The following is a 14,486-nucleotide window of genomic DNA, read 5'->3' as shown; positions in this document are numbered from 1 at the left end:
AATGTCAACAGCTTCCTTTGTTTGCTCCATGGGAATTTTTCAAAAATAGAGTAAAAAATGAGGCGATTGCCATTTCATGTGAGCTGTCTCAAAGAAAAACAGCTGAAAAGCATTACCTTCATGATTTACTTCACAAGCTGCACGCTTTCGAAAGCCAGGAACCAGGATTGTATAGCAATGAAATAAATACAGTTCGCGCACAAATACAGAAATATGAGACGGAAGTGTACAAAGGAGCAATGGTGCGTTCACGCACAACTCGCTTCACAGAGGAACAGCCCACAAAAAGGGCTCTCGGTGATGAAAAGCGATACGCGCTTTCCAAGCAAATATTGGAAATTGAGTCTGGTGGGTCTATATACACAGAAACGTCCCAAATAATAAGCCTATTTGAAGCTCACTATAAAGATCTTTTCACTGCAGTTAAGCCTCAGAATGGATACGAAGAAAACGCTGATCAGTTTATTTCGCTTATGCCACACTTAGAAGAAGATGATCGACTCAGCGTTGATGGGCCAATAACTCGAGAAGAAATTAATTTTGCCGTCGAAACGCTTCAGAAGAGCAAGATGCCTGGTCCTGATGGTCTTAGTGCTGAATTTTATATAAAATTTCAGGAATTCCTGTGTCCTTTTCTGGAGCAGCTTTTCGAGGAAGCCTATCAATATGGTGAGCTTCCTCCATCTTTCTATCAGGGCCACACAACCTTAATACCAAAGAGCACTGATGATGAAACAATAAAGAGAGTAAACGGATATAGGCCGATATCGTTATGTAACGTGGATTACAAAATATTTGCAAAAGTACTGAAAAATAGATTGCAGACAGTCATTACTATATAGATTAGTAGGTGATCATCAAACATGCGGAGTTCGAGGCCGCTCTATACAGACAAATGTTCATATCGCACGGTCAGTCCTTGAGTGCATAGAGGGTAGTACGGATCAAGTAGCTCTCCTCCAGGTTGACCTCGCCAAAGCCTTTGATAAGGTTCAACACGAATTTTTGTTCCAACTACTGCGACGTATTCAGTTAGGGGATGTATTATACAATGGTATAACACTTTGTTATAAACATTGCACTACAAAGTTAATTGTGAACCGTACCCTCTCAGATATAATACAACTACAGTCATCCGTTCGTCAGGGTTGTCCGCTCTCGCCTTTACTCTTCGCCATATACTTAGAACCGCTTTGCTTAAGCGTGCTTTGCGACTTTGCGTTTCTGTGAGACTGCAGGAGCTACTGTAAATTTTGACAAAAGTAGAGGCTTTTGGCTAGGCATGTGGGCGCTCACTCCCTCTGTATTCGCGAATATTCATTGGAATCAGTCTCGGTTGCGATATCTTGGAGTACCTCTCGATAACTTCCGTAATAGTGGACCTCATTGGACGTACACGATAACCACTATCCGTCGAAAGGCGACAACCTGGCAGGGGCGTGATCTCTCCATTTTTGCGAGAGCTAAGGCATGCAATACATTTCTCGCTTCTAAGCTTCTTTACGTTCTGCAGGTCTTGCACTGCTCACGTGTACACGTCCAGGCATTTCATAGAATATTTGCATGTTTTATTTGGCATTCATCATGGGAAGCCATGAGAAGGGACAACCTTTTTCTCCCGCTTGAAAAGGGAGGACTGTGTCTTGTGCATTTGTTTGTGCGACAATTGGTCATGCGCTTATTTTACCTTAAAAATGTCCGTCATCCATTCTTTCTCGCAGTTAATCGAGCACGTCTTGCGTCACACATCCCTTTTCTTTTTGTCACGACAAACTTTGCTCAAGAACTACCGTTATGGGGCTTCCTAAAGGAACTTGTCGACACTATTTCATTCTTAAAAGCCAGATTCACCCTTGAATATTTGTTTACCGTTAATCGCACGTCGCTAAATGTAGCACTTATAGATAACCTTTTCCCTGAACCTCTGTACCGAAAGCCGTATCTGTCTCTATTTGGTCAAGATGTTCTTTGCCGTGTCCGTAGAATGTGCATTGCGCCAGCAGCAAAAACGTTTTTCTTTAAGCTGCACACCTCCACACTGCCAGTTAAAACGTGGCTTCAGGAAAAAGGACTGTATGTACCCTGGAATACAAATTGTAGAATTTGCAATCGACCCGAGACAATAAAACATTGCTTTATACTTTGTCGTGACGCATTTCTTTTTTGGGACATTTTGCAAAGAACTATCAAAAAAGACTTTCCTCTCACATGTTATGGTATCCGGTTCCTTCCTTTCAAGAAGACAGCCAGTAATACACCACATGATTTGTTTATGTTATTAGGACTTTATTCATTATGGAGAGGTCGAATGATCGACAGACATGCCGAGCCACCTCGCTCGACAAGGTCTATCTTCCGAGAAGAGACTGCTCAAGTCCGTAGTGTGGTGGCTACATATGATCCCGTCCCTGATTGGATTTCGCGTCTGGACGCTTGTGTTCGTTTGCCAGAATTTTGAACTGTCATTGGACTGTATACTATCTGTGAATTTGTTTCTCTTATATGTTCATGTGTAATGTAACTGCATTGGTTTGACAGTACCGATAATTCCATGCAATAAAGAAAAAATAAAGGAAAATGTAGGTCTAGTGGCATGATTCTCGCTTAGGGTTCGAGAGGTCCCGGGTTCAAATCCCGGGCGAGCCCTCTATTTTTTTTTCGCTCTTGGACCGAGTGTTACCAATGCGTCTATATTCGTAGTAGTTGTCCTCTTCTTTTTCTGCAGCCCGTCAAGATATGACGAAGGTGTCAACGCGCCGCGAACGTGAACTGTTGTCGGCTCGTTGGTCTACTCCTTCTTCTTCTTCGAGCGGCCACGTCTACGATGAGCTCCGATGGAAACAGCGCATCGGCCCTCGGCCGAGGATCGCACCAACCGTCAACTACTGATTCCGGTAATTATAAAGGCGTTCTCCCTCGTCTGACTGGCAACACATTTCTCAATTCAGTTTTCCTGCATGCTGACCTGGTACGGCGGCCGTATCGGGCCCAGGACTTTCGCAATGCACTCCTTTCAATGCTAAATGCAACTGATATCCTCGGCGCTAGACAATACCAGATGAGCCATTTGTGGTTAGTGACATGTGTTAACAGCATCTGCGAAAAAGAAACTTGTCCACAATGGCGAGTTGTTGGTGAAGGGCCTCAAGTGCCTTGTCCTAGACCGGGAATGTAAAAATATCAAGATGAAGCTTCTTTGGCTTCCCCCACACCTCGAACAGAGACGGATTGTTGAAGCGCTAGAGCCATATGGCACAGTGCAGTCGATCATGAGAGAAATGTGGCGGTGTGACGGCATGGAGGGTGTTAGATACGGGACCTTTTCCTGAGCCTCCTTCGAGTTCACCAGACCACATCGAATCGCGCCGCAGCTAATTAAGGAGCGCAGAAGCACATCTACCCGGTTCCCGAGGTGTGGCACGTGCAAACGAGTTGGCGTCCCCCACCTCGTGTGCCGCAGGTGGAGCTATTCACTGCTTGACTCTTCTTCCGAAAGTGTAGCGGTAGCCTGGCATGGTTCCAGGCAACGCAGGTCCCGAGCAAAGCTGCTTTGCAGCACTGAAACGTCGCCCCCTTCCGCCTATTGTGACGGCGCTTGCAAGCCAGCAAGGCAATACCGCAGAGAGAAGTAAGCCCTCGGACAATTGGAGCCCAAGGAGCGACCACCCTCTGCGCCGGGTGGGACACAATCGCACGGGCGCCTACCATTGGCCGAAAATGACGATACCTGAACGGGCTCGCCGATTGGCCGAAAATGGCGTCACCTGAGCGGGCTCGCCGATTGGCCGAACGTGACGTGACTTCGAGACACCGAAGGGCTTACAAGCCAGAGACCGGGAGCAGCAAGGGAGCATTCCTTCATTCATCTCTTTCGAGCTTCTTGCCACGGGCCGCAGCGTCCGAGTTGCTGCCGGCCCGTAATTACTTTATGACTGTTAATTTCTTTGTACTCTCACTGTAAATAATATAAATAAACCTCCAGTTTTCATCTCAAAGTCCTCCTCAACCTCGGCCAACTCCCGCACCCAACGGCAAGGTCCCAAATCTGGGGGACAGCAATTGGTATTGTCCTCAAGATCCAACAAGGGCTGGCAAATGACTAGTCAAGACGTGGCGTTTACATAGAAAGATGGAGTTTCTACCAGTAATCTGCCACATCTATTGAGCATATACGGTGCCCAGTGCCTTATCTTGGTTCCTGGCCGACCAGCACTTTGCCTCCGATGCAACAGAGTTCAGGCATATCCGGCCACAATGTAGAACACCACGCTGCAGTACCTGTTACCGCTACGGTCACCCTGCAGATGCATGCATCGGAACCTATGCTGACAAGCTTCATGGAAATAAACCAGCTGAGGATGATACCATCACCGATCATCTAATGGTCGTGAGCGAAGTTGTGGATGCAACTGCTGAAATACTCCCTGAGACTCATCGACAAGAAGAGATTAAGCCGTCATCGGCTGGCAATAGCCTTAGCCAAAAGCCTGTGAGCGAGGATAAGACTAAGGCGCCTGCAGACGAACCAACTGTGTCATAGGCAGAATCGCCACCAGTTCAAGATCGCCCACCGTCAGTGGAATCTGGATCGATGTGCGAGGCCGCTAAGAAGCGTCCAGCGTCATCTGACAATCCATCTCCCTCGGGAAAGGAGGCTCGCGTTCCCAAAGTGTCGAAGTTGACAAACCGCTCCGGGGAACACCTACTCCTGCAGATGTCCCTTGTGTTAACGTGCACCAAAAGGTCCATAGTGCACCACCTCATCAAGAAGAGAGTGGTGTACCTCTGTAGCAGCGTTTAAACGCTGCACCTACATAGGTAGTCATGGCGGGCGCTCTTCCCTTCCATTTTGGTATGTTAATGTCCGTGGCTTACGATGTAAGCGACGGCAAGTACAGCTTCTTCATTTGTTATGCAATAGAAAATTGCATATTGCTGCTATCCAAGAAACAAAGATTGAATCCGACGAAAATACAGAAGTAACTATCTCCATTCCTATTTGACTATAATGTTTATGTCAGACATGCAGTAGGCGTTGACGCAGGTTGTATGTTATTTGTTAGAAAACATTTACCATGTTATTTGCCACATTTGTTTACAGATAGGGAAGGGCGCCTAACATGCTGCGATATTGACATCAGTGGCATGAGCTTTATATTTGTGTGTGTTAATGCACCGAACAAGTTACGTGAATTCGAGTGTTTCTTCTTATCTCTTGAACATCATTTCTGTACCGATCATGCATTGGTCCTCCTTGGAGACTTTCGTTGTGTATGTAACGCGCAAGATCGTACGTCGCTGAAGCTGAGCCATGATTCAAGTAGTGATGCGTTGCAACGCCTGATATGTGATTATCGGCTTGTGGACATTGGGGAAAATGAAAAGGTGGGATGTCGATATACGCACTTCCAGGGTACCTCGCATGCAAGGCTTGATCGAATTTCCGTTTCACTTAGCGCGCTATCTCTTAATTATGGTTACACTTTGCACCCTATATTCTTTAGTGACCATTGCCTAGTCTCAGCATCGTTTGGCAGCCGTCGGTATCAAAGTCGGCGTATGTGCTGGGAGCTGTGGAAGTTTAATAACCAATTACTTTCGCGTGAGTGTTTCTTAAATCGTGTTACTGAGCTTATAGCTCATGTGTCAAGCCGCAAGAACTTGCCACTCTTTGCTGTGTGGAAATTATTCAAACAGGGAGTTAAAATGATAGCTATCGAAGAATCATGAATATTGGCCTTTGAAAAAAAGAATAATTACAAAGCATTGTATAGACTTCTGAGTGAATTGCATGAGCTTGAATGCCTACATCCGGGTCAATATATTGATGATATTTATAAGGTCAAGGCACAGTTACAAACTTTGAACGCAGAACAATACAGGGGTGCACTAGTGCGTGCGCGAGAGCAGCGTTTCCTGGAAGAACAGCCTTGCAGTAGGGCCCTAGGGGATGAGCACCGACACGCGCTGTCTGAACAAATACTAGATATAGAGTATGGTGGAATCATTATTAAAGAGCCTACTCTAATAACCAAAGCTGTTTCGAAGATTATCAAAAACTATTTCGATACCGTAAGCCATTGGATACAGATGCTGCCAAAAAAAAATTGTGTCGTTGCTGCCCCGGTTAAATCAGGATGATTATGATTATACAAATGAAAACATTGATATTATTGAGGTAACTGCATGCATCGATTCGTTAGCTAAGGGCAAGACGCCCGGCGCGGATGGCCTTACTGACGAACTTTATCAGTGTTTTCGTTCCCTCTTATCGCCATTATAACTTCAGGTGTACCAAAAGCGATGATGAGACTAAATTGCAAAAAGTGGACGGATAGCGGCATATCTCCTTATGCAATGTGGATTATAAAATTTTTGCAATGGTATTAGCCAACCGTTTGCAAGTTGTAATAAGACCTGCGGTCGGTGATCATCAAACCTGTGGTATCAGGGGCCGGTGCATTCAGACGAACATTCATGTTGCGAGATCGGTGCCAGGGTGTGTAGCTGAGGGGATTGGTCAGGTGGCAATCGTACAGCTAGATCGGGCTAAGGCGTTCGACAGGGTGAATCACTCGTTCCTGTTTACTGTACTAGAGCATATAAATATCGGATCCCTGGTCCTTAGAGATGTCAGGATATGTTATGCTAATGGCTCAACGAGGCTGATAGTGAATGGCTCTCTCTCTCCCATCCGATAAGGCTTATATCATCAGTACGACAAGGATGCGCTTTGTCACCGCTTCTGTTCTGCTTGTATTTAGAGCCACTTTGTGTGAGCATTCTTAAAGAACGAAATTTCTAAGGGTTTAAATTACCGACTAATGAGGTTCGGGTTCTTACGTATGCAGATGACATGGCCATTTTTTGTACCGATACAAAGAGTGTGAAGACTGCTCTTGCAATTACAGAAGAATTTTCTGCGGCTTCTGGTGCAAGCGTTAACCTTGAAAAAAGTTCAGGTTTTGGTTTGGATTATGCGCCACAATGCCATCGAATTACGCAGGCATTCAATGGAAAAAAGATCTGCGTTATTTAGGTGTGCCTCCCTCGCGGTATACAAATAGCAACGCTCATTGGTCGGGAGAAGTTGGCAAAATTCAACGTAAAGTGAATTCATGGCGAGGGCGGAATTTGTCAATGTTCATTCGTGCTGAAGTGTGCAACGTTTTATTAGCTTCCCATCTTATGTATGTGCTGCAAATACTGCACTGTTCACGACTTCGCCTTCAGGCACTGCAGGGCGTATTTGCAACATTTATTTGTAGTTCGACTTGTGAATCGATGCGGCGCTACAATCTGTTCCTCCCCCTTGAACGTGATGGCCTAGGATTAGTCCACCTCTTCATCAGGCAAATTGTTTCTCGCTTGTTTTTCTTTCGAGACCGTGACCTTCCGTTCTTGCGTGAAATGTTGCAAGTCCATTTAGTTCATTATGTTCCTAATATAGTAGTGTCATCAAATTCCAAAGATGTCCCACAAGCTCCTTTGGGGCTTTATCAAGGAGGTTGTGGACACATTTCTTTTCTTGAAGTTAGGTTCAGCCTGGAGTACGTGTTCCCTGCGAGTCGAAGAGCAATTTCTGCGGCACTAGTGGACTCTATTTTCCCAGATCCTTTGTATCGTACACGTTAGTTAAGCCGACCTTATCAGGATGTACATAAGCGCGTCCGAAAAATGTGTGTACTTCCTGGAGTAAAAACATTTTTTCTTTAAATTACATTCGGAAACACTCCCTGTTAAAACTTGGTTGAATTCGAGGGGTTGCTTTGTGGCGTGGTCAAGAAACTGTCAACTCTGTCCCCGTGCCGAAGCCATAGATCACTGTTTCATAGACTCAAGGGACGCTATATCGTTTTGGGACATTCTCCAACGGACGCTTAGAAAGGACTCTGACATCCCTCCATATTCAATTAGGTTTAAACCGTTTAAGCTTACGGCTGGTCCTCCCTATAACATGTCCATAGTACTTGGTTTATACAGCCTATGGCGATGTAGACTGTGTGATCGCCAGGCCGAAAGCCCCCGATCTAAAAAATCCTTCTTTCGCGAAAGTGCTGCTTATATAAGAAGTGTGTACGCTGCGCAGACACCTCCGCTAGACTGGATGCACTTGTGGGTGCATGTGCGTGTTTGCCTGAGTCTTAAGTGTGTAGTTGTGTCCACTTTGTAATATACCTTCAGTTTTGTTTTCCGTCTAATGAAGAAAAAAAGGCTCGTTGGTCTAGGGGTATGATTCTCGCTTAGGGTGCGAGAGGTCCCGGGTTCCAATCCCGGACGAGCCCGCTATTTTTTTTTTTCGCTCTGGGGCCGAGTATTACCAATGCCTGGATATTCGTAGTCCTCTTCTTTTTCTGCAGCCCGTCAAGATATGACGAAGGTGTACACGCGCCGCGTACGTGAGCTGATGTCGGCTTGTTTGTCTAGGGGTATGATTCTCGGTTAGGGTGCGAGAAGTGCCGGGTTGAAATCCCGGACGAGCCCTCTCATTTTTTGCGCTCTCAGCCCGAGTGTTACCAATGCCTGGATTTTCCTAGTCGTTGTCCTCTTCTTTTTCTGCAGCCAGTCAAGATATGACGGTGTAAACGCGCCGCAAACGTGAACTGTTGTCAGCTAGATTCTGTTTCCGGCCACCGAGCGTGATGGACGTAAGATGACGGGCTCCGTTGGAGCGGCTTCAACGGCCATTTCTGACCACACTAACAGGGCTACGGAACAGGAAAACGACTACCAGGTTGCTCTGCCAAGACTCCCAACCGGGCGTTTAGTATTGACACGTGTACTTATATTTCACGGGCGACCACGTTTCGCCGCCTAACAAATGTTATCGCACAGCGCGGGACGCGTCTGCGTGTATCCGAAGTCTCTGGAAAGTTATCGATGCTTCTATCCGCTGTCTGTTGTCGCCGAACCTTGTGTTATCTTATTTCATCGCGTGACTCGAATGTTGTAGAACCTTGTGGAAGGCATGCGGGTCCCAACGATTAGTCTGGAACCTTCGATGACTGCTGTATAAAAGCCGACGCGCTTCAACCCGCTGATCAGATTTTCGACGATCGCCGAGCGTGTTCGCCGCTATCGTTGTGCTATAAGTGTAGCCTGTTTTGTGGGCACAGGTTCGCCCAATAAAAGTTTGTTTTGTCGTTCACAGTATTGCTACTGTGTTATTCAACGTCACCACCACGTGACATCTGGTGGAGGTGCTGGGTAAGTCCGGTCATGAACGGTAATTCTTGCCGTGCAGATCCCAGTCGGCGTAATCAGGTGTCCTCCAGCGGTGCGAATTTGAGGGCCTTCCCATGCAGTCTTAACTTTCCTCAACTGGGCGGCGATGGGTCCACTCATGACGGAGTAATCGGCTCCTGTGTCTACTAAGGCGGTGACTGCGTGGCCGTCGAGAAGCACGTCGAGGTCGGTGGTTCTTTGTCTTGCGTTACAGTTAGGTCTCGGCGTCGGATCACGGCTGCGTCGTGTTGAACTGAAGCTGGAACGTCGCGTCGTCAAGTCGTCTTTCGTCGGTGTAGTCTTGGCTTCCTGACTTCGTCGGGACGGCGGCGTGTCGTCATTAGGTCGTCGAGATGGTTTCTTCGTCGTCTTCGTCGGCGGCGGAGGATCTTCGTCAGTTCGACGAACAGCAACCGCACCTCCATCGGTTGCTGCTTTTAGTTTTCCGGATACGGGCTCGCTGACCGGCCCCGTGCTGGGCCAGTGTATGGTCGGCGCTGCGGCGACAGGTAGCGGCCTGGTGATGGCGAACGCGACGGTCGTCGAGAGCTCCACTGAGTAGCGGCGAGGTAGTCGGCGATATCGCGAGGGCGTTCACCTTGCTGCGGGCGTGGAGCGTTCACGGCGAAACCTCGCAGTCCCATTTCCCGGTACGGACATCGTCGGTAGACGTGACCCGCTTCCCCGCAGTGGTAGCAGAGCGGGCGGTGGTCAGGAGCGCGCCAAACGTCGGTCTTCCTCGGGTAGCTGCGCTGGGCGACGGGTGGGCGTGCTGGTGGCGGCGGCGGCGGACGACGGAATTGCGTCGTTGCACGGCCCTGGCTTGGTCGCGGAGGGGGACCTTGACGGCGTGCGACGGCGGCGTAGGTCATCGCTTCCGGCTGGGGCTGCGGTAATTGAGGTTGCACCTTAGGAACCCCAAGCGATCGCTGAACCTCATCTTTCACGATGTCAGCGATCGAAGCTACTTGAGGGTGCGACGAAGGCAGGACCTTGCGCAGTTCTTCGCGCACGATGGCCCTGATGGTCTCATGAAGGTCGTCCGAACCCAGTCCTTGGATGGCATACTGCGGCGTGTGCCCCTGGCGGTTATATTGCCGGGTGCGCATCTCAAGAGTTTTCTCGATCGTCGATGCCTCTGCAGAAAACTCAGCCACAGTCTTCGGTGGGTTACGAATAAGTCCGGCGAAAAGGTCTTGCTTGACGCCGCGCATCAGGAAGCGAACTTTTTTCTCCTCCGACATTTCCGGGTCGGCGTGCCGGAAAAGACGGGCCATCTCCTCCGTGAAGATCGCGATCGTCTCGTTTGGCAGCTGCACTCTGGTTTCAAGTAGAGCTTGGGCTCGCTCTTTTCGCACGACGCTTGTAAACGTGTGCAAGAAGCCGCTTCGGAAAAGGTCCCACGTCGTTAAGGTGGCTTCCCGATTCTCGAACCACGTCCTGGCGGCGTCTTCCAATGCGAAATAGACATGCCGCAGCTTGTCGTCGCTGTCCCAGCTGTTAAACTTGGCGACCCTCTCATACGTTTCGAGCCAGGTTTCCGGGTCCTCGAATGTTGATCCGCGGAACTTCGGAGGTTCCCTGGGCTGCTGCAGCACGATGGGGGACGCTGGGGCTGCCATTGGGGTGCCTTAGTCCTCTCGGATTCAGCCGCATCTACCCCGATGAGCATTGTCCCCGAACCAGACTTCGACGTGAATCCAAGTCTTCCTATGAGTAAGCAGCAACAGATCAGAAGTCTTCTCCGACGATACAAAGACTGCTTTTCGACGTCATCGAGGATTCGACAAACACCAGTTGCAAAGCATCGCATAATAACGGAAGAGAGCGCTCGACCACTCCGCCAGAGCCCTTACCGAGTTTCGACGCGAGAACGTGAAGCTATTAGGCAACAAGTCGACGAAATGCTGCGCGACGACATCATCCAGCCGTCGAAAAGCCCGTGGGCCTCTCCTGTAGTCCTGGTAAAGAAAAAGGACGGAACCCTACGCTTCTGCATCGATTATCGTCGACTGAACAAGATCACGAAGAAGGACGTGTACCCCCTTCCACGGATAGACGACGCATTGGATCGGCTCTGCAACGCTAAATACTTCTCGTCGATGGACCTCAAGTCTGGCTACTGGCAAATAGAAGTCGACGAGAGAGATCGCGAAAAGACTGCCTTCATCACGCCAGACGGCCTCTACGAGTTCAAGGTCATGCCATTCGGACTGTGCTCGGCGCCTGCAACGTTTCAGCGCGTCATGGACACGGTGTTAGCCGGACTGAAGTGGCAGACGTGCCTTGTTTACCTGGATGACGTCGTTGTCTTCGCCGGAAATTTCGACGATCACCTTAGGCGGCTTGCGACAGTGTTAGAAGCCATCAAGTCATCAGGGCTCACTCTGAAGCCGGAAAAGTGCCGCTTCGCTTACGATGAGCTTTTGTTCCTAGGCCACGTGATCAGCAAATCAGGAGTACGCCCCGACCCACAGAAGACAGCTGCCATCGCAAAGTTCCCGCAGCCAACCGACAAGAAGGCAGTGCGCAGATTCCTTGGCATGTGTGCCTACTATAGGCGCTTTGTCAAGGACTTCTCACGCATCGCGGAGCCGCTAACACATCTAACCAAATGTGATGTCGCGTTCAAGTGGGAAACGCCGCAGGCCAAGGCATTTCAAGAACTCAAACGACGCATGCAGTCGCCGCCGGTACTTGCACACTTCGACGAGGACGCCGATACCGAAATCCACACTGACGCCAGTAGCCTAGGCCTCGGTGCCATCCTAGTCCAGAGGAAAGAAGGACTTGAACGGGTGATATCGTATGCTAGCCGGTCGCTGTCAAAAGCGGAAAGCAACTATTCTACGACTGAAAAGGAATGCCTCGCCATCATTTGGGCTATAGCTAAATTCCGCCCTTACCTCTATGGCAGGCCATTCAAAGTCGTCAGTGACCATCATGCATTGTGTTGGCTAGCTAACTTAAAGGACCCTTCAGGACGGCTGGCGCGGTGGAGCCTCAGACTACAAGAATATGACGTCACGGTAATATACAAGTCCGGAAGAAAACACTCCGACGCCGACTGCTTATCGCGCGCCCCCATCGATCCCCCGCCGCAAGACGACGAGGACGACGACGCCTTCCTTGGGATAATAAGCGCGGAAGACTTCACTAAACAGCAACGAGCAGACCCGGAGCTAAAAGGCCTCGTCGAGTATTTGGAAGGAAACACCGACGTTGTCCCTAGGGCATTTAAGCGCGGGTTGTCGTCGTTCACGCTACAAAACAACCTGCTCGTGAAGAAGAACTTCTCACCAGTCCGCGCCAGCTACCTTCTTGTTGTACCGTCAGCGCTGCGTCCAGAAATACTGCACGCCCTACACGACGATCCAACCGCTGGGCACCTCGGATTCTCCCGGACGCTGTCGAGAATACAGGAAAGGTATTACTGGCCGCGTCTGACCGCCGACGTCGCCCGTTACGTCAAGACATGCCGAGACTGTCAACGACGCAAGACACCACCGACAAGGCCAGCAGGATTACTACAGCCGATCGAACCTCCTCGCCGACCATTCCAGCAGATTGGGATGGATTTGTTGGGGCCGTTTCCGATATCAACATCCGGGAATAAGTGGATCGTCGTGGCGACGGACTATCTCACCCGCTTTGCTGAAACTAAAGCTCTACCAAAAGGCAGCGCAGCCGAAGTGGCGAAATTTTTCGTCGAGAACATCCTGCTGCGACATGGTGCCCCAGAAGTCCTCATCACCGACAGAGGAACGGCTTTTACAGCAGAGCTCACCCAAGCCATTCTGCAGTACAGCCAGACAAGCCACAGGAGGACAACTGCCTACCATCCGCAGACGAATGGTCTCACGGAGCGCCTGAACAAAACCCTCGCCGACATGCTAGCAATGTACGTCGACGTCGAACACAAGACGTGGGACGCGATCCTGCCGTACGTAACCTTTGCGTACAACACGGCGGTGCAAGAAACAACACAGATAACGCCGTTTAAGCTGGTTTACGGCAGGAACCCGACGACGACGCTTGACGCCATGCTGCCGCACGTAACTGACGAAGAGAATGTTGACGTCGCTAGCTATCTCCAGCGCGCCGAAGAAGCCCGACAGCTCGCCCGCCTGCGAATCAAGAGCCAGCAGAGGACCGACAGCCGACACTACAACCTCCGACGACGCTTCGTCGAGTACCAGCCTGGCGACCGTGTTTGGGTCTGGACCCCGATACGCCGACGAGGTCTCAGTGAGAAACTACTCCGACGCTATTTCGGACCCTACAAGGTCATCCGACGTATTGGCGCTCTGGACTATGAGGTCGTGCCAGACGGCATTTCGCATTCACAGCGGCGCCGCGCACGATCTGAAGTGGTCCACGTGGTGCGCCTTAAACCCTTTTACGGACGCTGAAGAACTTCGTCATTTTTGTTCTTTTCTTTGCTACAAGTGCTTTTGTTTATTAACTTCGTTTGTTTGCAGCATCGGGTCGATGCTTTTTAAGAGGGGGGTATTGACACGTGTACTTATATTTCACGGGCGACCACGTTTCGCCGCCTAACAAATGTTATCGCACAGCGCGGGACGCGTCTGCGTGTATCCGAAGTCTCTGGAAAGTTATCGATGCTTCTATCCGCTGTCTGTTGTCGCCGAACCTTGTGTTATCTTATTTCATCGCGTGACTCGAATGTTGTAGAACCTTGTGGAAGGCATGCGGGTCCCAACGATTAGTCTGGAACCTTCGATGACTGCTGTATAAAAGCCGACGCGCTTCAACCCGCTGATCAGATTTTCGACGATCGCCGAGCGTGTTCGCCGCTATCGTTGTGCTATAAGTGTAGCCTGTTTTGTGGGCACAGGTTCGCCCAATAAAAGTTTGTTTTGTCGTTCACAGTATTGCTACTGTGTTATTCAACGTCACCACCACGTGACAGTATTAAGTACTGTTTTTTTGCACGCGGATATCAGGGCCCGCCCGTACCGGGTAGAAGATTTTCGAGATGCGCTCGCTCAGTTATCGCTCCTGCCGGAAGTGGCTGCTCTCTGGGCCTACCGTATGAGCCAGGTGTGGGCCATGACCTCCAAGGACAGCGACGTGGTGAAAAAGATCGTCAACGTTGGAGAGCTGCAGGTCAAAAAGGGCCGGTGTCTCGTCATCGACCCCGCCAACCAGGATGTACGCCTGAAAGTGCATTGGCTGCTGCCCAGCGTTCCTGATGAGGACGTACGTCTTGCCTTCGCGCCGTTTGGCAAGGCCACGGA

General features: G+C 49.7%; 1 protein-coding gene and 1 non-coding gene across 2 annotated transcripts; both read left to right on the top strand.

Annotated features, from left to right (window-relative positions):
* The first annotated feature begins 1,282 nt into the window (after window positions 1-1,282).
* Window positions 1,283-2,458, top strand: LOC126547233 (uncharacterized). The gene has a single exon (XM_050195174.2). The coding sequence runs from the start codon at window positions 1,283-1,285 to the stop codon at window positions 2,456-2,458; it is 1,176 nt and encodes a 391-aa protein (XP_050051131.2).
* A 5,755-nt stretch (window positions 2,459-8,213) lies between these two features.
* Window positions 8,214-8,285, top strand: TRNAP-AGG (transfer RNA proline (anticodon AGG)). Its single transcript has one exon. It is a non-coding gene; the product is annotated as a tRNA-Pro (tRNA).
* Window positions 8,286-14,486: the final 6,201 nt, after the last annotated feature.

The sequence above is a fragment of the Dermacentor andersoni genome, chromosome 1 (genome assembly GCF_023375885.2).
Source record: "Dermacentor andersoni chromosome 1, qqDerAnde1_hic_scaffold, whole genome shotgun sequence".
In the NCBI taxonomy this organism is placed as follows: Eukaryota; Metazoa; Arthropoda; class Arachnida; order Ixodida; family Ixodidae; genus Dermacentor; species Dermacentor andersoni.
This window is presented reverse-complemented; position numbering and strand designations above follow the sequence as displayed.